General features: G+C 39.9%; 3 protein-coding genes and 1 long non-coding RNA gene across 4 annotated transcripts; 3 read left to right on the top strand and 1 right to left on the bottom strand.

The window, feature by feature from the left end:
- Nucleotides 1-212: 212 nt before the first annotated feature.
- Nucleotides 213-4,736, top strand: LOC112468186. Its single transcript, XM_025037245.1, has one exon. It carries the CDS (start codon nucleotides 213-215, stop codon nucleotides 4,734-4,736), a length of 4,524 nt encoding a protein of 1,507 aa, XP_024893013.1.
- A 7,610-nt stretch (nucleotides 4,737-12,346) lies between these two features.
- Nucleotides 12,347-14,324, top strand: LOC112468185. The gene is made up of 4 exons (XR_003042364.1): nucleotides 12,347-12,423; nucleotides 12,651-12,723; nucleotides 12,817-13,043; nucleotides 13,138-14,324. It is a non-coding gene; the product is annotated as an uncharacterized LOC112468185 (long non-coding RNA).
- Nucleotides 14,325-20,047: 5,723 nt separating this feature from the next.
- On the top strand, nucleotides 20,048-21,081 carry LOC112468184 (putative nuclease HARBI1). Its single transcript, XM_025037244.1, has 3 exons — nucleotides 20,048-20,437; nucleotides 20,535-20,957; nucleotides 21,073-21,081. Exons 1-3 carry the CDS (start codon nucleotides 20,048-20,050, stop codon nucleotides 21,079-21,081), a joined length of 822 nt encoding a protein of 273 aa, XP_024893012.1.
- Nucleotides 21,082-22,527: 1,446 nt separating this feature from the next.
- Nucleotides 22,528-23,406, bottom strand: LOC112468187. Its single transcript, XM_025037246.1, has 3 exons — nucleotides 23,212-23,406; nucleotides 22,862-23,136; nucleotides 22,528-22,778 (listed from the first exon to the last, which is right to left on the bottom strand). The coding sequence occupies exons 1-3, from the start codon at nucleotides 23,244-23,246 to the stop codon at nucleotides 22,567-22,569; spliced, it is 522 nt and encodes a 173-aa protein (XP_024893014.1). The 5' UTR covers nucleotides 23,247-23,406; the 3' UTR covers nucleotides 22,528-22,566.
- Between the last annotated feature and the right edge of the window lie 76 nt (nucleotides 23,407-23,482).

The following is a 23,482-nucleotide window of genomic DNA, read 5'->3' as shown; positions in this document are numbered from 1 at the left end:
TTTTCGACATCTTTAACGCCCTCATACACACGAGTGATGAGCTAGACGACGTACAAAAGTTACATTATTTACGCGCCTCCTTAAAGGGGGATGCAAAAAATATTATCGGCGCGTTGGAAATTTCAGCCGTAAATTATCAGGTCGCATGGAGGTTACTCAAGGAACGGTATGATAACAAGCGGGTAATCACTCAAAGTCATATTTGAGCTATCATGGATCTGCCTTCCATGACGCGAGAGAACGCGTCCGAGATGCGTCAAATCGCGGACGGTGCGTCGAGGCACATAAACGCCCTTAAGGCATTAAAAAGGCCCACGTCTCACTGGGACGATCTCCTCATCTTCTTGTTGAGCAGTAAACTCGATACCGTGTCTATGCGAGAATGGCAGAATTCGCTGATCACCACGGAACTGCCCACATTCAAACAATTTTTGGATTTTGTAACTCATCGCAGTCAAATGTTGGAAGCTTCGGGAAAGCCCAATTCTACTACAGCCAAGGCTGAGGCACATTCCTCTGCAAAAACGAAACGTCAAGCTGCCTGCGCAGCATCTGTTAAGTTCAGGTGCACCCATTGCAAGGAGGAACATTCAATATATTTCTGTCCCAAGTTTTTAGCACTTACAGTTCATCAGAGGATAGCAGAGGTACGTAAGGCTAAATTGTGCGCAAATCGTCTGCGATCGACGAGCCATAACGCTGGCAAATGCGTCTCTGGAACCTGCAAGACATGCAAGATGAAACACAACACATTATTGCACCTCGACACAAGTACCGCCGATTCGCAGGGGCGGGACGAGAAGTCACAAAGTATCAAAGCATCGACGACCTCATCCACAACAGTGGTCACGCACGGTTTTAATTATCGCTACGACGAACATATTATGCTGGCAACGGCAGTCATCTACGCATTCGATAACAAGGAATCGCGCAAGCCATGTCGTATATTGTTGGATTCTGGTTCGCAAGCAAATTTTATCTCTAAAGGCTTCCTAGACGTACTCAATATCAAGGCGAAGGATTCTAATATTTCCATTTCAGAGATAAACAACATGGCAACTACGTCTTCGCAAATAGCACAGATACAACTGCAGTCACGTATTAACTCATTCAGCGCCAAGATCAATTGTTTCGTCACCGACAGGGTGACTGACAAAATACCCTCTTTCACTTTAAAAAGAAGCGCATTTGATATTCCACGAAATATTGAGCTGGCCGACCCTCAGTTCCACGTATCGTCTGACATTGATATCCTGATTGGCGCGGAGCTGTTCTGGCAGATTCTCTGCGTAGGACAAATTAAGAACTCTCCGGGACATCCAACTCTACAGAAGACACGTTTTGGTTGGATCCCTGCGGGGCGAGCCGCACAATCATCCCAATCTACAAAGCGCATCCAGGCCTTCGCAGCGTCGATATCTAATGCCCAGCTTGACGAACAATTTAGTCGCCTCTGGAAAATGGAGACGATAGAAGGCACAAGAAATCTTACCACAGAAGAACTGGCCTGCGAACAACATTTCGTAAATACAATAGAGCGAACGGCCGAGGGCAGGTACATGGCATGCCTTCCTTTCAAGAAGCAAGTCGAGCCTAAATTTGAAAACACAAGAGACATCGCGCTCAAGCGCCTACACGGATTAGAAAGAAGATTTACACGTGATCCGGCGTTAAAAATACAATACACACGATTCTTGGACGAGTACCGTGCATTAGGCCATATGAAGCAAGTGACCAATTGGAGTAAGGATGAGCAAGAAGTTTTCTACTTACCTCATCATTGTGTGTTTAAAAATGCAGCGGATCGCTCTAAGATTCGCGTGGTATTTGATGCATCCTGTAAGGATAGCACCGGAACATCTCTCAACGACACGCTCTTAACGGGGCCAGTCATCCAACAAGATCTCATGTCCATTCTGGTCAGATTCAGAACCTTTCGATACGCCTTTGTAGCTGACATTATTAAAATGTATCGTCAGATACTCATCCACCCTTCGCAAACTCGATACCAGCGAATCTTATGGAGAGATGACCGCACGGCAGATGTAGAAACATACGAATTAACTACCGTCACATACGGCACATCGTCTGCATCGTTTATAGCAACAAGATGTTTGAAACAGTTGGCAGAGACGTATCACGGTAAATATCCCGTGGCAGCATCTCACGTAAGAAGAGACTTCTATATGGACGACTTGCTCACGGGTGCAGATTCAATAGCTCAAGCAAAGAAGGCACGCGACGAGATAATTCAGTTGTTACGAGAAGGAAGTTTCGAGTTGAACAAGTGGGCTTCTAACTGCCCCGAACTGTTGGATCAGGTGACCAAACACGATCGTGTGCTGGTTCCGATAGGCGAGGATAAGGATTCCTCCGTATTGGGGATCCATTGGAATCACGCCCAGGACACATTCTACTTCTCCTTCAAGATTGGCGAACATCCAGCAGTGATATCGAAACGCACGATTTTATCAGAGTTATCCAGTTTGTTTGATCCGTTAGGTTTAGTAGGACCTGTACTTGTATTAGCAAAATTAATCATGCAGGATCTTTGGCAGGCAGACATCCACTGGGATGAGTCGGTTCCCCCTAACATTGATCTGCGTTGGAAAAATCTGAGACTTCAAATACCTATCATAAATCATTATGCTATTCCGCGCTGCGTCCGCTACAGTACAAGACCAGGACACACACAATTACATGGTTTTTGCGATGCGAGTGAACGGGCATACGGTGCTTGTATTTACATACGAACACAAATTAAAGCTAATAAATTTCGAGTGGAGCTTCTATGCTCCAAATCCCGGGTAGCTCCCATTAAAAGTCAATCGTTGCCACGTCTCGAACTGGCAGCAGCCGTACTATTAGCGCAATTGGTCGATAAGATAAGCGAAGCCATCCACGTAGACAATATACCCATATTCCTTTGGTCGGATTCAACGATAACCCTAAATTGGATTTCGTCACCATCACGCAAGTGGACAGTTTTCGTGGCAAATAGGGTCGGAGAGGTGCAGCGTCTTACGAGGATCGATAGCTGGCGCCACGTCTCATCCGCCAATAACCCTGCCGATATACTGTCAAGAGGCCAAACCCCCGGTGATTTGCTGAGTGCTGCCTTGTGGTGGCACGGGGCACTCTTCTTGATGGAAGTAGAGCAGAAATGGCCAAACCGCAACTTCAATAGGTTAGAACCCGCGCCGGAACTACGGAGAGTCGCAGCTGCGGTGGCCGCCATAGGCCAATCAGACATCGAGGAGCTATTATGCAAATGTTCAAACCTGAGCAAGGCATGCCGCATTCTGGCGTATTGCCTTAGATTAGGCAAGGTGTACAATCGAAACACATCAAGGACATTCATCTCGCTTTCCGAGTGCCGTTTCGCGTTGGATATCATGTGCAGAGAAATTCAAAAACGATCGTTTCCCAGTGAGTACAGGGCATTATCAAAAGATGAGACTATAAACCCGTCCAGTTCCTTGCTTTCCTTATCCCCATTTTTGCACACTGACGGGCTGATTCGAGTAGGAGGCAGGTTGAGGGAATCGGATTTAAATTTCGACGCTTCACATTCTATACTATTACCGCGCGGACATATTCTAACGAAGCGAATTATAGAACAGGAGCACATAAGAAACGCTCACGCCGGCATACAAGCCACCATGGCCACAATAAGACAACGCTTTTGGCCGTTATCATTGCGATCGACTACGCGAAAAATAGTGCACGAATGTATAACTTGCTTTAAAGCTAAACCGTCCCTTTCAGAGGTTGTGATGGGTTCTTTGCCGGCCGGGCGTGTGACAGTATCACGACCGTTTTATCATTGCGGCGTCGATTATGCAGGCCCGGTGATACGAGAGGGAAAACGACGCAACGCGCGTTCTCTCAAGGCGTATATATCAATATTCGTATGTTTTGCCACGAAGGCAGTGCACATCGAACTAGTAAGCGATTTAACTTCAAACGCGTTTATCGCGGCTCTTAAGCGATTCGTGGCGCGTAGAGGTAAACCAGAATATATATATTCGGACAATGGGACCACCTTCGTGGGGGCCCAGGGTCAGTTAAAACAATTCTATGAATTTTTAAAAGATGACAAAATACAGTCGGAAATACAGCATTTCGTTCGCGAACAACAATTTTCATGGAGCTTCATACCACCAAATGCTCCGCATTTCGGGGGCTTGTGGGAGGCTGCAGTTAAGTCCGCTAAATATCATTTAAATCGAATAGTCGGTAAAGCGAACTTAACATTTGAGGAGTTAGCGACGGTATTATGCGAGATCGAAGCGATTTTAAATTCGAGACCGCTCACCCCACTCAGTGAAGATCCCAACGACCTGAGTTGCTTGACACCCGGGCATTTCTTGGTTGGCGCCCCATTGAACAGCTTCCCTTGCGAGGATTTGACCGACGTAAATGAAAATCGACTCGTGCGTTGGCAAAGAGTTGAACAAATGAGACAACACTTCTGGCGCAGATGGAGTGTCGAGTATTTGCATACGTTGCAAGAAAGAAACAAGTGGAAGACCAATAAAGGTCAACAGTTAAGAGTAGATCAAATCGTACTATTAAAACAGCAGGGCTTAGCTCCTATGCAGTGGCTGATCGGTCGTATAGAGAAAACACACGCGGGTCCAGATGGACAAGTGCGAACTGCTACGGTTAGAACGGCGTCAGGAAAATTTGTAAGGCCGCTAACAAAAATCGCGATATTACCCTTAAATAATTAGTATAACTTTTCACAGTTCGTATACTTGCTATGTTTGTTATTATTAATCACTACCTTATAGTTAAACCTTAGGATACAATCACAAGTTTGAAGTAAGGCAATACATTGATTCTCGTAACGCGTTGCCTATGTGCGACCATCATAGTTTGCGTCCACCCTTTTTTATTTTATTTTTCATGCAACATGCTGAATGTTGTTTTGCTTCATTTTTTTTTGTTTGATTATAGTCCAGCCCTGGCGAGGAGAGCAACAGACTCATTAACCGTGTCCGATTATTAATAGAACACTAGTCGTTACTTTAGGATTGTATTGAAAGCATATCCTTTCAAGGGCGGGCAGGATGTTAAGAATCCAGCACGGTATTCTTATGCATATATTGACCGCGATGCTTCGCGGATAAGTTAGTGGGCTTTCACGGGCGCTATCGATCGCTTTTAGGATTATCGACCGCGCGTTACCAAGCGGGACTCCCGGCGCTGCACGCAGGAAAAAGCGTTACACGCATCACTTTCGCAAGGATCGTCAAACAGTCGTGTCGTGTATTGTACTCGTGGACAAATAAATTACGTATATTAAAAATAAAGAGGGAACAGTCATTTTCCCTCGACCACGTAACCTCGAAGCACTCTTCCCGCGGTATACACGTGGTGGGTAACATACCCGGCGTACCAAGACGCTACAACACCTTCTAGTGACCAGAATACCTATAATATAATAGAAAGGAAAAGCATTTTTGTTACTTAAAAAATAAAAATAAAATTTTAAAATAAGGTGAAGTAAACATGCAAAGTTTAACGTTATTCACTTTCTTCGTTTCCCTATAAAAAATTCCTGCAAAATATATATTTTAAAGATCTTTTAAATCAAAATACCCCCGTTAATAATTTTTTACATTTTCTTCTTGACGGAAGAGATTTTACCACTTCTCAATATAAATATAAATTTATCTTGCCATGGTTTCATTCGATTATTCCGGCGTTTTCATATTTGTGATTCAATTAGATTATTGTTTATTTTGTTTATATTGTTAGGTGATTGTTTAATGTTTTAGTATGTTAAATGAACATTAATTATCATGTTTCTTGATATTTATCTTTTTCTTTCGTAATAATCCGTTCCGAAGAAGACTAACTATAGTCGAAACATTAACCGTGTGCATTATTTGTATAATAAATTGTTTTTATTTTAATCCAATATCCCTCTTTTGGTGCTCGTGATTTGGAAAATTTAATAAGAGTAAAAAGAACACTATAAACTACCTTTTTTTTATAGTTAATATTTTACTATTATTATGCATTTAAATATTAAATTTAAATATTATGCCAAAGTTAATGTTTTTAATATGACTTTTTTCTAGATAAAAAAGTATATTGGCCAGAACGGGAATTTCTATACATTACATTTACGAATTTTAGTTTTTATGTTTATAAATATTTATTTAATTAATTAATTTTATGTTTAATTTTAACGTACAAAAACTACGGAAGTACATGATCATACGCGATTTTATGTTTAATAAAATTTATTTATTTATTTGCAATTTTTTTGTAAATATAATTGCAATATTTATAAATATAACAATTAAAACTCGCGTAAATATAAACATAAATGTAACATCCCAGGCAGCATGTTGATGTTCTCCGAGTGTTCGCTGAATGTTACAACCATTACCTGAATAACTGTTATCTGAGTGTTAGGAGTTCGCGTCTAAGTAGTGTTCGAAGAATGTTCAGAGAATGTTCGCGATATAACGTTTGGCGAGCGTTCGTTAAACATTCGGATAACGCAAAGCGCGGGGGATATATTCTCTGTACGGGAGGCATGGGGATAATATTACACATTTTTTTAATCATATTTCTTTATTAACTTTTCTTTTAAATTGTTAAATACAGTGAAACCCGTTTATAATGTACAAGCTCTAGATCGGAAAACTGCAACGTTATACGCGAGACGACGTTAAATGCGGGATATATTTCATTTTGTAGATATTGCTTGGTGATACGGAATCAAAATGTTATAGCGGGAAAACATATGTAAGAGACATTATTATAAGCGGGTTCTACTGTAAGTGCAATAAACTATTTTAGAACAAAAATTGCATGTATTCATATTCATTTCATATATTCGTTTCTAAGAATCTATAATAAAGCATCTTATAATAATAAATTGAGAGATTTTCACTGACTTAATACAAAATAAATTTGACACATATCTATCACATATTAGTCTGGAAGAAATATACATTGATTAACATACGTTAATAAGTTCTATAATTTGCACTATAAAGAAAAGTAAATATTATTAAATAATTTGTACTATAAAGAAAAATAAATATAATTTGTACTTTAAAGAAAAATAAATTATAGAACATGCATCTGTAACAATTTAATGTAATCTTTCACAAACTTATGTCAATGAATATTTCTATAACAAAGTGCCACTGCAGGCAAACACAAAGTAACAGTAATATAACTGTTCGTTATATATATCTATATAAAAGTCTTTATATATCTATATAAAGACTTATTTCTTAGTCCTAAAAGGTGAGTAACGCAAGTAGTCCATTATTGATTTATCAATAATTCTTCCATTGGCATCTGGGTGTACAAGTAACACTGCATCTGACAAAAAAAACAGGCAATATTGAATTTTTTTAACGTAGTCATAACATATTTTTAGCCCTGAATAAAAAATCTTCTAGTCGTTTTGTAAAAGAAAAGAAATATCTATATCAGACTATTTCTGTAGTACTTCAATAAACTAAAATTGTGAAGCAATCATACCTTTGACAGCTTTATACATGTTTGTAGGAGAAAAAGCAAGTTTTGGGTCGTTCCCTTTTTGTCTTCTCCCCATGTAACTGTAGAGACTGCCAACTGCGCGTGTGAGCAATTTTCTCATAATACGGTCAACACATCCTTCAACTGATGTTCCACCTTCGATAGAAAGTCTTTTAGTCTGCAAACATTCAACACTTTCTTCAATCCCAAAAATTTATTGTAAAAGAATATCTTATGTTCTGCTGTAAAAACCAATGAATAGACTTCAAATCTGTACTTACAAGGTACTCCATTTGTGCTGCAGATGAAGCTAAACATTCCTCCATTCTTTCTGCTTCATTGATATTTTCAAGGGGTATTTGTGGCATTCCTTTAGGATGAGATAAGATTATTCCTTTATTCCTGAGTCGCTGCACTACTTCCTCCAATAATATTCCATGGTTACGTTGAGTTTCCTTCATAATCTCTACCATATAAACTAGATTTTTTACCATATCTGCAATAATAACAATAATTGAAAATTAGTATCCATACACTGCTTCTGTTGCAAATAAAAGAGATACTAAAGTTTTGGATTTTACCCATGCCAGTGGTCTTTTTTGGTGCTACAACTTGATTATCATGATCAGAATCTGTATAATTGTTATCGCTGTTTCTACTATGGGTTAGGTTTTTTTTTTCTACTTCTTATCGCTGCTTCTATTCTTCTTTGGTCATATAATCCAATACATTTACCTAGTATGGGCCAAACATCAACAGAACTGCTTTTGGAGACTGGCAAGCCATCAATATTTATATCTATATCCAACTGTAAACAATTCGGTTTAATTCCATTCTTCATACGTTTCACGAGCCCGTGCTTAATACCAACATGAACGTAACCACCATTATTTAAAGGTTTAATATTTACATAGACTGGTGTTTGCACTATACACCGTGGATCTGAAGGCAAGTCAGGATGATCAGGCTTAAGTTCAGTTAGCAACATTTTCAGCTGAGTCAAATTAACACGCGAAGAACAATACCATCTTTGAAGGCGTACAACTAATGGCTCAATATCTGGTTCTTGATTCGATTCTGACAAACTACTATACAATACAATCAATAAAAATTTCAGCCATTCTTGTCGGAGTTAATACTACATTTGTAAAATCCATAGCATAGTTATTAATTGAAGAGGAGGTTACAGATTCATCACTCAAAAAAGCACGAGAAGAACTTGTGTTTGGGGAGAAGAAAAGAACAGCTGCAGGATCATGCGATGTCCCCTCTTCCAAAAAGTCATCATTCGATATGTTTTGTACCGAATTATTTACTGATATCTAGTCGCCTTTTTTTGAATTTGACGTTTACCGACAAGTTTTTTCCCCGACATTGCTAATGTTCGTTATAAAATATATCTGACGTCTATAATAATATTGAAAGAGTCTTGTGAATAATTAACTTATTCCACCTTCCTAATCTGAAATACAAAACACAAAAACACTATAAAACATCAATTTTTACTAATTATCGTAACAAATAAGCAATCATGATTGGCATATAGAAACTAATGTAACTGCGCGGTTACCTAACCTCTATGCACGACTAGCCCACTTTTTCTTCTTCTTATTTTTATTTTGCTCGGGCTCCGGTCTCCCGATGGAGGTCAATACGGCCCATATATTCTGTCCCAAATGTTTCCAGAAATTTCCACATCGAAAAATCGAACCACAACGACGCAACCAACAACAGTCGGCGACGAAGTCTGTGAACGGTCGGAATCAAGAATCCAAGTCGAACACGCGAAAATCTCAAAAATCACTCGTTTTATTGATGCAAATCAGAAATAACGATCACGCGACCCTGCGTCGTATTTCTAGCCCACAACGACGTTATATGTAATTCCTGCATATAGTCCGATGTTCGACGTACGACGACGATCCGACATCCACTAAAAAATGTTTGTCTCTAATAATCCTCCATAAGAAAAGAAACACTAGACTTACCTGGCATAATGATGCAATATGTTTATTCTTAGAACATTAAGTACCGAGCCTGATGCGTATGTGTCCAACATCTGTGCGGTAGTGATGAGTCCTCACTTGTCACTTTGGCTAACGGACTGACGCCATTTTGGCTACGTAGTTTCACTTTAACGAAAGTGAATTATTAGATGGCGCTCGAAGTGTTGCAGCCAAATGTTCGTTCAACGTTTAAATCATAACTCTCTGATAGAATTTATTTTCAAATTGTTAGCTGACTGTTTGGAATCAAACAGCAAACATATTTAACACAGAACTAACATTCGGCGAACATAAGCATGCTGCCTGGGATAGCGCATCGTAGCATAGGGCATCATCTGTGACTAATTCTTGATAGGAGATGGAAAAGCTTTTCATGTCTTGAAGGGAGAAAGGAACGCAACGGATAATTGTTGTTTCGAGTGCATTGTTGCTGCAAAAGTCTTTTATAACAATTGGCACTAACTAGTCACAGATGGTGCCCTTACGTCTTACTTCATTTTACGATAAAAATATTATTATTTGGAATAATGATTGACCTTCTTCAACGAGATATTGCAGAGCAATACAATTTGAATACACAAAAGAAACTGCTGAAAAAATAAAAAGTGAAAAGCAACGTATGGATGACAAAATTGCTCAATTACGAGAAACAGAAATAGAAAAGTTCGGAACCACATTCAAAATAAATCATCAAATGATATTTACGATGATAGACGGTAAGGTAGCTCAAGCTGTAACCCACGCGCCTTCATCATCTTCGTGCTTCATTTGCGGTTCCAAACCATCTCAAATGAACAACTTAACAGAAATTAATAAAAGATCTAACAAAGAAAAGAAGCACTCAAATTAGGAATGTCACCCTTGCACGCACGAATCAAATTCATGGAATGTATATTACATATTGCCTACAATTTGTCTTTCAAGAATAAGTGGTCAACAACGCCAGAAACACGCGTTCAAAAAGAAGAAACAAAAAAAAAGAATACAAGACGCTTTTTATAACAAACTTGGACTGAGGGTAGACATCGTTAAACAAGGTTCCGGATCATCTAATGTCGGAAATACTTCTCGACGATTTTTTGCTGATCCAAAAATCACAGCAGAAATAACTGGAGTTGACGAGAAATTGATCAGAAGATTTTCCACAATATTACAAACGATTAATTGTAGTAAAGAAATAAATTCAGAAAAATTCGGTTCTTATGCGTACAAGGCAGCAGAAATATTTATTGAAAAATATTCTTGGTACTTAATGGCCAATTACCGTTCATAAAATTCTTCTTCACGGTAAGGAAATTATAGAAATTGCCTCGGAAAATGCAGCGTTAGCTGTTGGGACATTATCGGAAGAAGCTCAAGAGGCAAGAAATAAGGACTATATAAACGATATCGACTTAATCATAGTAGAAAATGTAGCCGTCTGTTTACAAATGAAGATGTTATGCATATGATGCTCGTGTCATCCGATCCGTTAATAACTAGTTTAAGAAGTAAACCACATCAAAAAAATTTAGACTTAAGCGATGAGACGCAAGAATTACTTTGCTCTTATACGTAAATTAAATGTAAATTAAATTTTTATTTAATTTCAATCAAATACTTGTTCCTATCATTAATTTTTAATAAATATACACTTTTGCAATTTTTATAAGTCAACATTGAAAGGTTCTATGATCATTCATTGCATATTTCACAAGTAACATAATTTTTTCCGCGATTCGCGTAAACGGCTCTACTGTGCGCCGCGGCCGCAGCATATCCCCTCTAACTGGCTAGTTCGGACACGAACCATTAGCACGGCCGCAAACTATGTGCGGTTACCGAGCGAAACGACGTAGTTGAGTTGCACTTTCTCAGGCGGCGCGTCGGAAAATGCAACACAGAAAAATTGACGAAAAATGCCGGGATGGCCTCTCTCAGGTTTCTCTCTGGCCGAGCGTACACTGACAGAGGAGGAGCTTGCGCGACCAGCACATCCCCTCCATCTGAGTAGTTCGGACACGAACCATAGCACGGATACGAACCCATGTATCGTTACCCGAGATCTCTCTGATCGTTACCGAGCGTAACGCCGTAGTTGACATCCACTTTCTCAGAGGGCAGATTAGGACAGGCGTCCCCCGAAGCGGGATGGCCGCTCTCAGGTTTCTCTCTGGCATTACCATGCACTACCGACACTTTGGACATAGCACGGAACAGAACCAAAAGATCGTGCACATAGCACGGAACAGAACCTATAGAGCGTGCACATAACGCGTTACCCATCAGAAATTTTCGTGGACATGGCTACGTAGTTCAATGCGTGCACGTTTTGTGCACATAGAGGCGCTCGAGGACGGGGACCACCTAAAACGCGAGCGTAACCACTCTCATTCTCCTCTCTGACCTTTACATATAACCCAAAAAATTACGTTTTATTTTTGCAAACATAATAATACTATTACATAATAGTAAATAAAAAAGAATTTTCTTGACAAAAAATAAGACTAAAGAAAAGATAATTTTTGTTCAAACTCAAATAGTAGCAATATATATGTACGACTGTACATACATGTGTGAGTGTGCGATCCGTTCAAACAACGTTCAGCGGATTGTTGAGCGTATCAAAAACGGCGGATCGTCTGTGATTGGTCGCAGGGTTCGATACGCCCGATACGCGCGTATCACGACACGCGCCATGGGACGGCACCCTAAATAAGAGCCACCCTAATGTACACTCGCCGACAGAAAGGTTGTCCCACTTTTCGTGATAGGTTTTGGGACGCACTCCATCATGCGAGCGATGACAGCCGCTGCTCACGGACTTGCCGTGACAGCCGCGGTGACGTAAGGTCAGAGCATATACGGATCATGTATACGAAGTGTCAAATAAGTAATAAGAATGACAGCTAGTGATTGAAAGGTAAGATATTAATTGATACATAAAGAAGTAAATAGGTAAAAGTAAATTTAATATAAGTGTAAAAGAGAGAAATTAAAGAAAATCTTCCTGGTATATTCCGACAAATATAAAATTATTAGAAATTATTAGAAATTGTTACAAATTATTATAAAAATTATTATAAATTATTACAAACGTTTTATAAACATAACTATTAATATGTATTATGTTATCTATATATATTTTAGGTAATCGGACATCGCATTAAATCAGCGAGTCGCGTGGTTGCAAACTGTTGATTCTGTGCCTTTCTACTAGCAGGTGAAACAAGAACTTTTTTTTCAGGAAGTAAAATTATTAAAAAACATACATATAATTTATTTAAATTATAAAATAATATATTTCTTTTTGCAGACAAGTAGATGATGTTGAATTATTTTCAGCATTTAATATCTGCTTTCATGTGCCTAATTTATCAACCCCTGATCATCTGTTAAACATGTTGGAAGAAGTTGATCTCGCCTCAGAAATGGCTTTCTTGGATGCAAAGCTTCAAGGGAAACGGTTAAGTTATTAAAATCCTTATTTTCCTTATTCAGACATCGGACAATATATGTGATATTATCTAGCGTATATGACACGTAGGGCAAATACTTTGTTATAGATATCATTGTATATATTTTTATAATATATATTTTATTATATATTTTATCATCATGTATTTTATCATTTCAGTGTATTCATCGGTGTATTAAGAAATTGCTCTGCCTAATAGATATGGCACGTCAGGAACCAAGTTACAGAGTCGCAAAATTCTTTTGGAAAGAGAAAACTGGAAGAAGAAGGCTTCTGAGCATAGCTTGTTTTGAGTTTAGATCGCTCAAGCTGAAGCAACTTTGATCATCCCCCAAAACGAACGTATTCTCAGATTGTAGTAATTTAAATAGAGAAATTTATAGCTTCTGTGTATAAGTGAGAGATATAATCAGTGATATCTCTAAATCTCCTCTGTGTTACAATGAGTTGTTGTGACAGATAGAAAATAGATAATATCGCTTAGATTGTGATGCATGTCTGAAGACACGTAATTAACTCTGTCAAGTACTACATTATTACAGATATTTAAACAAATGTTATCAGTTTTGTAAATCACAGAGGTGAATATCATATTTTCGTATAATATTTTTATATATAACAAGTAACTTTTATGTCATCTTAATTTGATTTAATTTAATTTATTTTGATTAACTCTAGAAATTCAATTTCTTGATTTTACATACTTTCAACGGCTTAAGACTCCTAAGTGCTCGCTGCGACCATGTTAGATCGTGACATCAGAAATGACACGCTGAGAATCTTTGCATGCTATTTTTAAATAAAAATATTTAAGTAAAAGAACACTTCAGATCGCTTTAATACACTTGTAAAATGTTCTGAAAACTACTCTTTTCCCTTGACAGTTAATAAACAGCTGTAAAATGAATATGATACAAAGCCTAGTCATGCAAGCTTATTGAGCAGCGCATGACTAGGTTTCGTATCACATTCATTTTACGGCTATTTATTAACTTTCGAGGGAAAAGGATAGTTTTCTGAACATTTTATAAAACGGTCTAAAGTATTTTTTTTTTTAATCCAAATATCTTTTTATTTTAAAATAACACGTAAGAATTCTCAGTGTGTCATTTCTCGCCTCTGACGTTACGATCTAACATGACCCAAGAGCTTAACAAATTTATTTGTTGGATTTACTTGCATTTGGAAGTAATAAAATTTATTTCAACTTAAACAAATATCCAATTACTGCTTAACCCTCCACCTGCATACGTTTTTTTTTTACCTTCGCAATCCATACGTGCGTCTGTCGCATCCGACGTTATTTTCTCTACCTTAAAGTATTTTAAAAAATCTGAATAGTTCACAAAACATCTGTCTACATTGTAGTTGACGATTTTATAGTCATTTTGATAAACATTGTTTATTTAATATTTTATTTTAATGAAATTTGAATAAAAATAAAAGAAAGAGATGGATTTCTTTAAAAATGTTTAATTTTTAAATAGTGCAGATTGATATCTTCAAAAAAGTTGAATTATTTAGGGGGGTCGAAATGGTACTTTTTAGATACGGAAAATCGTTGATGGGTAAATAAAAAACTAAAGATAAAATTATATACAATATGGCATTTTTTAATAATAATCTTGAAAGGCTCAATTAATTACAAATCAAAACGTACAAAAAATCGGGCGCAAAACCGTAACAAAATGTTCCTGTTAAGATATTTAATAAACAATTAATTTACAAACGTTTTGGCCTATATCTGACCATTTTTAATGTAATTACAAAAATTTTAAATAACACGCAATCGACGCATGAACGCAATAGATATCGAAAAGTAGTCGGAAACATTCGCCGCCTTAGCTAGATTAGTTACAGGTGCATTGGGTGTGAAACTTGCCAAAGCTAGACAAGAACGTGAGCTCGAAAAAAATATATTATGTGAAGCAAAAGGTAATCTTTGAATGTGTGTATTATAATACATGATATAAAAGTAAAAATAGTTCAATAACTATTGAAGAGATTATTAAGAGAGATTCTTGCATTACAGTGAAAAGACGATTCGCCGCAATAAACAACGAGAAAATGTTTGGGAAGGCATAATACCTACAAAGTAACATTACATATCGCTAATATATAAAAGAATATTTATAAGGATTTATACCTTATTATTACATACATTATACGCATTCACATTATTGTGGCTGCGTAGTTTGACATAGCCCACCGTGGCTCGCATAATATGTTATTCTCGTATTAGCGCGCATATTTGTGCTTTACTCGTCTATTCGTTACATTGATAAATACAAAGATGAACAACCATTTTTCCAACATGCCAAATTTACCCGCTTTGCTGTAGAAAAATTATCCCTAACAGCCTAATGCTAGCAGAATATCGGCGATATGCCAACAGATCCAATCATGAATGTGCAGCAGATTCCTGTCCACTGCGTCCTCATTAAGCTTATTTTCTAGCAGCACGGTTTGCTGCCACAATATGTAATCGCAGAAACGCAGAAGAAATCGCGGCGTGCACAACGTGTTGTCACGATCATATCACGATTTTACTAGATTTTTATGTCATTTTTATACGTATATTATCTGATGGTAGATCATGCTTTACTACTGTCAAAATTATGCCAGTATAGCATGCGGCACACAGTTTGTAAGTTCTTAGCAGACGTGGCTATTTGGGATAGTAGGAATTTAAGATACGGACGCGAACTATGAAAAATGGAATCGATGACGTAATATTGCAGAATGTGGCTCTCATTTCTATTGAAAACGGTCAATTTTTCTATATTTCATCGCGATCATAAGTGCAAATTTTAAAGGAGCAATGGATGGCTTTCACTTTGTTCACTTCATCACTCATTCAGCATTTATTCGCTAGATTCACACACGCATACACTTTTAATCATATTGCAATAACAATTATATTGCGAAATCATCATATAACTGTAGTTATTGCAATATGATTAATTCAATCACTCATCGAAAATTGTCCATTTTACATTCACGCAACATTCATACATCGCCATTCTTGAAGAGTCACTCAATATCGCGTGACACCTCCATTATTTTCAAACACGCTGTTCGATCTTCGGGGCATTGAAGCTACTAAATTTTGAAAAAAAGCAGGCCTTGCGCGGAGATCCTCCCACTTTTCAACAACGTATTGCGCAAGTGCCTCGCGTGTTCTCTGAATTTGAGGGTCCCACTCTTGTACTATAATGCCCCAAACATTTTCTATCACATTCAAATCTGGGGATTTGGCTGGCCAGTCCAACGTCCTAAAATTGGGTTGTTCAGCCAGCCAATCCTGGACAATTCTCGCTCGATGCACCCCTGAATTGTTTTGAATGAAATTCACGTACGGTATGCCAGGAAAAGTCTCCGCGACATATGGCATCATCACGTCAGATAATACATTGATGTATTCCTCGCTGTTCATGTGAGGTGTTATGCGAACAAGCGGCCCAGGGCCATGCGAGGTCATACATCACCAGAATCCTAACGTGATACGTCCACTTCGTGCACGAAAACGAACATATTTCTCTGCATACCTCGTCCCTCTCGTTCTCCACAATGTCATTCTACCAGACTCATCAGTTGAAAATACCTTCTCGTCTGAGAAGATAGTACTCATCCATTCTTCCTGCCATCCTAAGTGTTCTAATGCGAAAGCCATCCGTTGGTCCTTGTGGTTGTTGGTGAACACTTCCTTCTGCGCGGGAATTCGGTGATGATAGCCGCGCTCTTGCATACGGCGTTGCACGGTACGATCACCACACGTCAAATTTAAATTTGTCCTTATTTTAACGCGACGATTGAAAGCCACATTCTGCAATGGCATTCAAAATTCCGTCGTCCTCTTCTGGGACTGTTTTTCACGGTCGTCCTGGTATTGGGGATGGATTGACATGTGTCATCGTGTCATACCGGTTCGTTATCCGACAAACCGTTTTTTCCTGCAAGAATGAATTGTATTTTACATGTTACATTTTGCATGTTTTTTAATTATATACAATAATTATTATTAGTATTTGTTATATAATTAATAGATTGTTAGAATTGTAAAACAATTGTTATATAAAATATATAATTGATATTTTTTTAAAGAAGCACACGCGCACGTTAATTGAGTTTAAAATATTTCTTTATATTTTATTATGTGCATACAATTCACACAATTTCACATTCTCAAGATGTTTTGTTTAGAAATGCAATCAGCATTGTTTTCTTATAGTCTATTGACTGCTGTATAAAGTTCTATATAAAACTGAGTCGCAAGCAATCTAGTAGAAAAAGTGAAACTTCTCTGAAGAATTGAAGAAAAGCAAATGGTATAAATTGTGACGTGACAAGTCGCGTCTCCTTCCCGGACGGGCTCGGCCGAGGGGAATTCGGGGATGCCTCCTTGTTAGAGCGAGAGGAGGGCGGTCGCGTAATTAATTGGTCTAATTAGCTGTTAAGTTTTTAAGGGATTGCCGGTGGTGGCCGGACTCAATCTGTAACGGCCGGGGGCCGCAACGAGGAAGGGCAGAGGATTAAGGAGACGGCCAGAGGACATGGCTGAAAGTCGGATCGCCCGGACCTCCCCGCAAGTGCATGAGCGTTGCCGGCCGGAGTTCACTCCACACTCGGTCGTAACAGCGGCCGGATAACGATCTGGAAGACCCCGGGACACCACCGAGCGAAACGCCAGTCAGGCCAGGGTCCCGAGGGGATGCCGGCGGACGGGGCCGAGGCCCGGTCAGCCTGACCCCGAACGCCGACTCGATCATCGCGGCCCGGACAGCCGGTTGAGTCGAAAAGCCCGCGCCGAATCGGAGGTAGTTGCAGTGGCGCCGCTGGAAGGGGAGGCGCGCGAGAAACTGAGGCGCCGACGAGAGCGCCCTGGAAGTGGAGTGGCGCCCCCGGAAAGAGCGGCGCACGGGCGGCCTAGACGCAGGAAGCGCTAGGATCGGCAATCCGGTCGAGAGACACGCTACAGCGCAGGCGCGGGGACCCGGCGCGATCCCGGCAGGCTATCGTTTCCGACACTGTCGTGCCGGCTAAAGAGCAGGAAGCATCTCCCGGATCCCGAGCTGCCCGGACTACCAAAGGGACGACGACGCATTGTAAGGTCACCACTCTGGCGTCCCCGCGTTAAGAAAAGGAGGGTTCGCTCGAGGCACTGGCCCATGGCACGCATCAGTTACCTGAGCGCCGCAGGATTACCTGTGGACTGCGAGACGAGCGCGTGCGGTACCTTGCGCTCGCATTAAGATAGAGTCGGGTGGAAGTCGTGCCAGGGCCTTGCCGAGGGTGAGCTCTCTAGTGCGTAGAGACCAATCGTGCCCTCCCCGCGAGCACCGCCACGGCCGACAGTCGCGTGGCGTTGAGATGTGTGAGTCGGATCAATCGGGTCGAACTGTATAGCGTCTCGTTGCGTGAATGTAAATAATCGTGTCGCGTTTCATGGTGTTCATATTCGCAATCGTGTTGCGTTTCTTTCTGTTAGAGTTTATGTTCGTCATCGTGTCGCGTCTTTGGCCATATTATTTATGTTCGTAATCATGTCGCGTCTTGGCTATATTATTGAGAGTGATGCCTTGCGTGGCGATAACGGGAGCGAGTTGTGCGGGTAACGGCGAGCCGCGAGTAGCCATGTAATTTGAAGGGCACTCGCCCTCGTATTTGAGTAACGTATCCGGGCCTTCGACGACAGCGAATATTGTGTTTGGCGGGACGGAAAGATCGACGGGATCGGTGCGGGGCCGCGAAATCTCCGTGCTTGCGAGAGAATTCGGGATTCGCGTGGCAAGCCGCGGGATCGTCCGCGATAAAAGTCCTTATTTCGTGTTTGGGGGCAATCGCCGGCCAGCGTGGTCGATTCGGCGAGATCGCTCATAATTTTTGCGTCGTGCGGAATCGAGGTGGTCCGGGTGCGCGTTGAAGGAGCAACCGAAGGTGCGGCGAGTCGGTTCGTCGGCCTCGTGGCGTGAGTTCGGTGTGAGTTCGAAGCCAGGTACCGCGATACCTGAATCGTCACTATTTCTGCTTTCGTGTGTCCGTCTGCGTTTATCTGTTGCGTTGATGATAACTTCGCGTGCATTAGTCTACAGTATTTAATAGTCGACATTACCGAGTGCCCTTATTGCGTCTGCGGCATTCGTGCGTCCGCCTAGCCGACATTGTTGCGGTGATACGAGAGACTCAGATCGATTATACCTACACCTTGATATTACCTGACTAAATATATTATCTGCTATTATCATTTATTCTCTTGTGTGTGATTGATTGCGTAACGCCTCTCTCCGAATTCCCAGAAAGAGCCCTACGCCCTGAAGTATTGCCGGGAATATCGCGTAAGGGTGCTGTCCCATGGACGTCGGAATTATCAAAAAACGGAATCGGAAAGGTGGGATGGTGGGGAGCTAACCAATCAGAATGATTCCGTTGCGTGTCTTCACATCTGGGTTCCCCATGGCGATCATTTTTCGGAACAGAATTCATGCATGTGCATGTGCATGTACGTAATTCAAATATCTGGCGGTCATTGGTGGTTAAAGAAGTGATAAGTTGTATTTATATATTTATTTTGATCGGAAAAAGGGGAATATGATGTCATCTGCTGTAAGTATTGTAATTATGAGATATGTATGTTAAGTTATGTTATATTAGGTTATAATGTTGATATATATTGACGGTCTAGCATACATTTCTAGCCCAACATACATATACAATATGCTTATAGTGGTTTCAATTTGTTAAAGACAATATATAATAAAAATACATTATATTTTGTATATAAAAGTACATTATATTTTGTTTATAAATATGTTTTATTTTATAGAAATAAAAAAATGAAAGCAAAAACAGCAAAATTATTTCTTATGAAAATGATAATGGAGTGGCAAAATACTCCACAATTATCTTGGCAAAGAGAGTTTCGAAGAAGACAGTTGCTGAAAGCTTTCGGTATTTATAGAATAATTAAAAAAAGAGAAAGCAGAAGAACCAACGACGATTTTGGGTACGTCCAATATTTAACGAAGATCGAAGGCGCTTGCAGGGAGCAAGTAATAATTTAATAAGAGAAATGCAATATATTGATATGGAAAAGTATATTGAATATCTTTGTATAGATATATTAACATTTCATGAATTATTACGTCTCATCGGGCCGAAGATCGAAAAGCAACATGTAGTGAGATCTCCAATACCCGCTTCTACACGTCTGGAAATATGCCTACGGTATCTAGCATCTGGAGATAATATGTCATCAATTTCGTTTGCTTTTCGAGTAGGATTGAATACGGTTTCAAAAATTATATCAGAAACTTGTGAAGCTATATGGAACATATTAAAAAAAAAAGTTTTTCCCGAAATCACTGAAGATTTTTGGAGAGAAAAGGCCAACGAATTTGAAACACAATGGAATTTTCCTAACTGCATTGGAGCGATAGATGGAAGGCATATGGCAATAGTGGTACGTAATTTAATTAATTTTTTGTTCTTACTCTGATTTAATAATAAAAATAATTTTTTATTTTTATTAAAAAAATATAATTTTGGTGTTGTTTTAGGCTCCACCTCATAGTGGTTCAACTTATTTTAATTACAAGGGTACCCATAGCATTGTTCTCCTAGCAATCGCAGATGCAAATTATTGTTTTACAGCAGTAGATATTGGAGCTGAAGGTAGAAGAAGTGACGGAGGCATTTTTGCGGAAAGTAAAATTGGACATCATCTCATCAATAATACATGTAACTTACCTCTGCCGAGATCAATTGTAGAAAATGGTTCACAATTGCCGTTCGTTTTAGTGTGTGATGAAGCTTTCGCCTTAACATCTTTTATGATGCGACCTTATCCACGTGCCAACGATTTAAATTTACGACAGAAAGTATTCAACTATCGACTTAGCCGAGCTCGTAGAATTGTGGAATGTGCTTCTGGCATTTTTACGGCACGTTGGAGAATTTTTCGACGATCTCTGTCGACAAATGTAAACAATGCAATTGCAATAGTAAAAGCAACAGTTTGTCTGCATAATTTTCTAATGCAAAAAGATCTCGCAGTTTCCGCTGAAAAAAGACAATATATGTCTTTATCACTTTCAGATCATGTAAATGTATATAATAGTGCTTTCCAAGCATTACATTGTTTTGATAATAATACAGAAAGAAATAATGTAATTCAAAGTGCAGTGAACATTCGAGATGCATTCAAAGAATTTTTTTGTACTGCTGGAGCCATAGAACAACAATGGGAGAAGGCATTACACAATGATTTTTAAAAATTAATTTATATATTATTTTATAATGTCTACAATATTTTTTTGTAAAACTAAGTATAATATACGATATAACAGATATCCTTGTAACGGCCTGACTTTATCGAACGCGGACTGGTGTGCGGGATCAGGAGTCCGATGAAAGGCCCAGAGACAATAATCGATTTAGGTGGTACATGCAGTAGTTTATTCGGCTTAGCTTATTACATACACAAAGTGGTATTATATATAGCGCAGGGACGGGTGGAACGCGATATATACAACGAAGGAGCAGTGCGGGTGCACTCGATAACGGACGCGGTAACACGCTATTCGACGGACCCGGTAGTATTTGATGTAGCGCAGGGACGGACAGAACGCGGTATATACAACGAAGAAGTAGTGCGGGTGCACTTGATAACGAGCGCGGTATCGTTACTCGACGGGCTCGGTATATTACGTAGTTCGGTATATTACATAGACGTATTACAGTACATAGGCGGACGCGGTAGCTTACAGGTAGTGCATGTGCACTCGATGACGACGCGGTATTTAATAACGAACGCGGTATCGTTACTCGACGGGCTCGGTATATTACATAGACGTATTACAGTACGTAGGCGGACGCGGTAGATTGCAGGTAGTGCATGTGCACTCGATAACGACGCGGTATTTACTAACGAACGCGGTATCGTTACTCGACGGGCTCGGTATATTACATAGCTCGGTATATTACATAGACGTATTACAGTACATAATATCTGTACGCTCACGGATGCCGCGGTAATATGCGTGCGGGACGCGTAACGTAAGATGGAAGATTTCGGAGCCCCGGGGCGGCGGCAGCGAGAGCCCTCGTTGCGAGGCCGAGCGCGCTCGACCCCGCGTAACCGTGCCTTCGGGGTGAGTTCTGAGGGAGTGCGGGAACACCTGAGAGCTCTCAGTCGAGGCTCGGAGCACCGGACCTCGTTGGCGTGTTCCCTAGGAGTCGGGACTAGGTTTCGTCTTGGAAGCGGATCTTTAGACGAAGTCTCTTTTCCTCGCCGGAACGGCGGTTTATATACCCGCCCGGCGCGGCGGGTTCGCTAGGAGCGCCGATCGTCGCGCTGTGGTGGGGCGGCGCGGCGCCGCGCTCGTCCTCGGGGCGGCTCGGCTCCCGTCGTCGCTCGTCGGGAGGCACCGGTGCCGCGCTTGGCCCGCGCACACGGTGCGTTTTGAACTACGTTTAAAATGTGGGCGCACCGCGCCCTGGTCTTCGCCCGACTGGTCGTCGGTCGGGCGGCATCCGGCGGTCGTTTGCCGGGAACGATGCTTAGCGCACGGGGTGCATCGTTACATCCTCTTAATTATTTAATAGTCCCAATCTTTCCTCCGTTTCACGCAGTTTTATTAAGAACTCCAACTCTAACTGTGATCTTTCCCTGTAGGGAAGTCGACGCATTCCTTCTGCCAGTCGTAACATGAATCCATCAATAGGATTGGGTTGAACATTTGTGTTTAAGGTCTGTAAAAAAGCTCTATCTACTTCGTCGATGTTACTTGAATGTTGTCTTTCTGAAACCAAACGGTAGATTAAATTATTAAAAACTCTAATATCCTCATATTAATGTGTGTGTATATCTATTTCAAACACGAACTTCGTAAAGCTGAAGTCGCTACAGACAATTCAGAGATACTCAGTGATAACGTTGAAGGTGGCCTGTTTTCTGAATCTGTGCAATCGTTGCTGTTATTCATAGGTGAATTTGAAAAGGAAGGTAAAGGAGCCGTTGAAGGTGGCCTGTTTTCTGAATCTGTGCAATCGTTGCTGTTATTCATAGGTGAATTTGAAAAGGAAGGTAAAGGAGCAAAAAGGTTATTCGTTACTTGAGCTGTGTCTTTCCTGTTTGGAAATCTTAAAGATGTACATGTTCTGAAAAAAATTAAAAATAAATTTAGTTGTTATTCGACATGTCATTTAACACGATATAACTTCAATATAACTTACTCTTTATATTCTAATGTATCATTAAGAAAACTCATTGCATCGTAATAGCGAAAAGATGGTTTATTTCTTTCATTTATAGAAGTACCTGCAGCACCACTTCTTTTTTCAATGCTCTGTATTTTCTTAAAATTCCTCCTAGCTTTTGTATAACAATCTCTTAAATATTGCCATTTTTTTCGGCGCCAATAGGTGAATATGCTCCTAAAATATTAATTTAAAAAACATGTTTATAAAAAGAATGTAATGATAATGTTGAATCATAAGTTTATCT

This window comes from Temnothorax curvispinosus, unplaced genomic scaffold (genome assembly GCF_003070985.1).
Source record: "Temnothorax curvispinosus isolate PA1 unplaced genomic scaffold, ASM307098v1 QBEX01018219.1, whole genome shotgun sequence".
NCBI classification, from domain to species: Eukaryota; Metazoa; Arthropoda; class Insecta; order Hymenoptera; family Formicidae; genus Temnothorax; species Temnothorax curvispinosus.
This window is presented reverse-complemented; position numbering and strand designations above follow the sequence as displayed.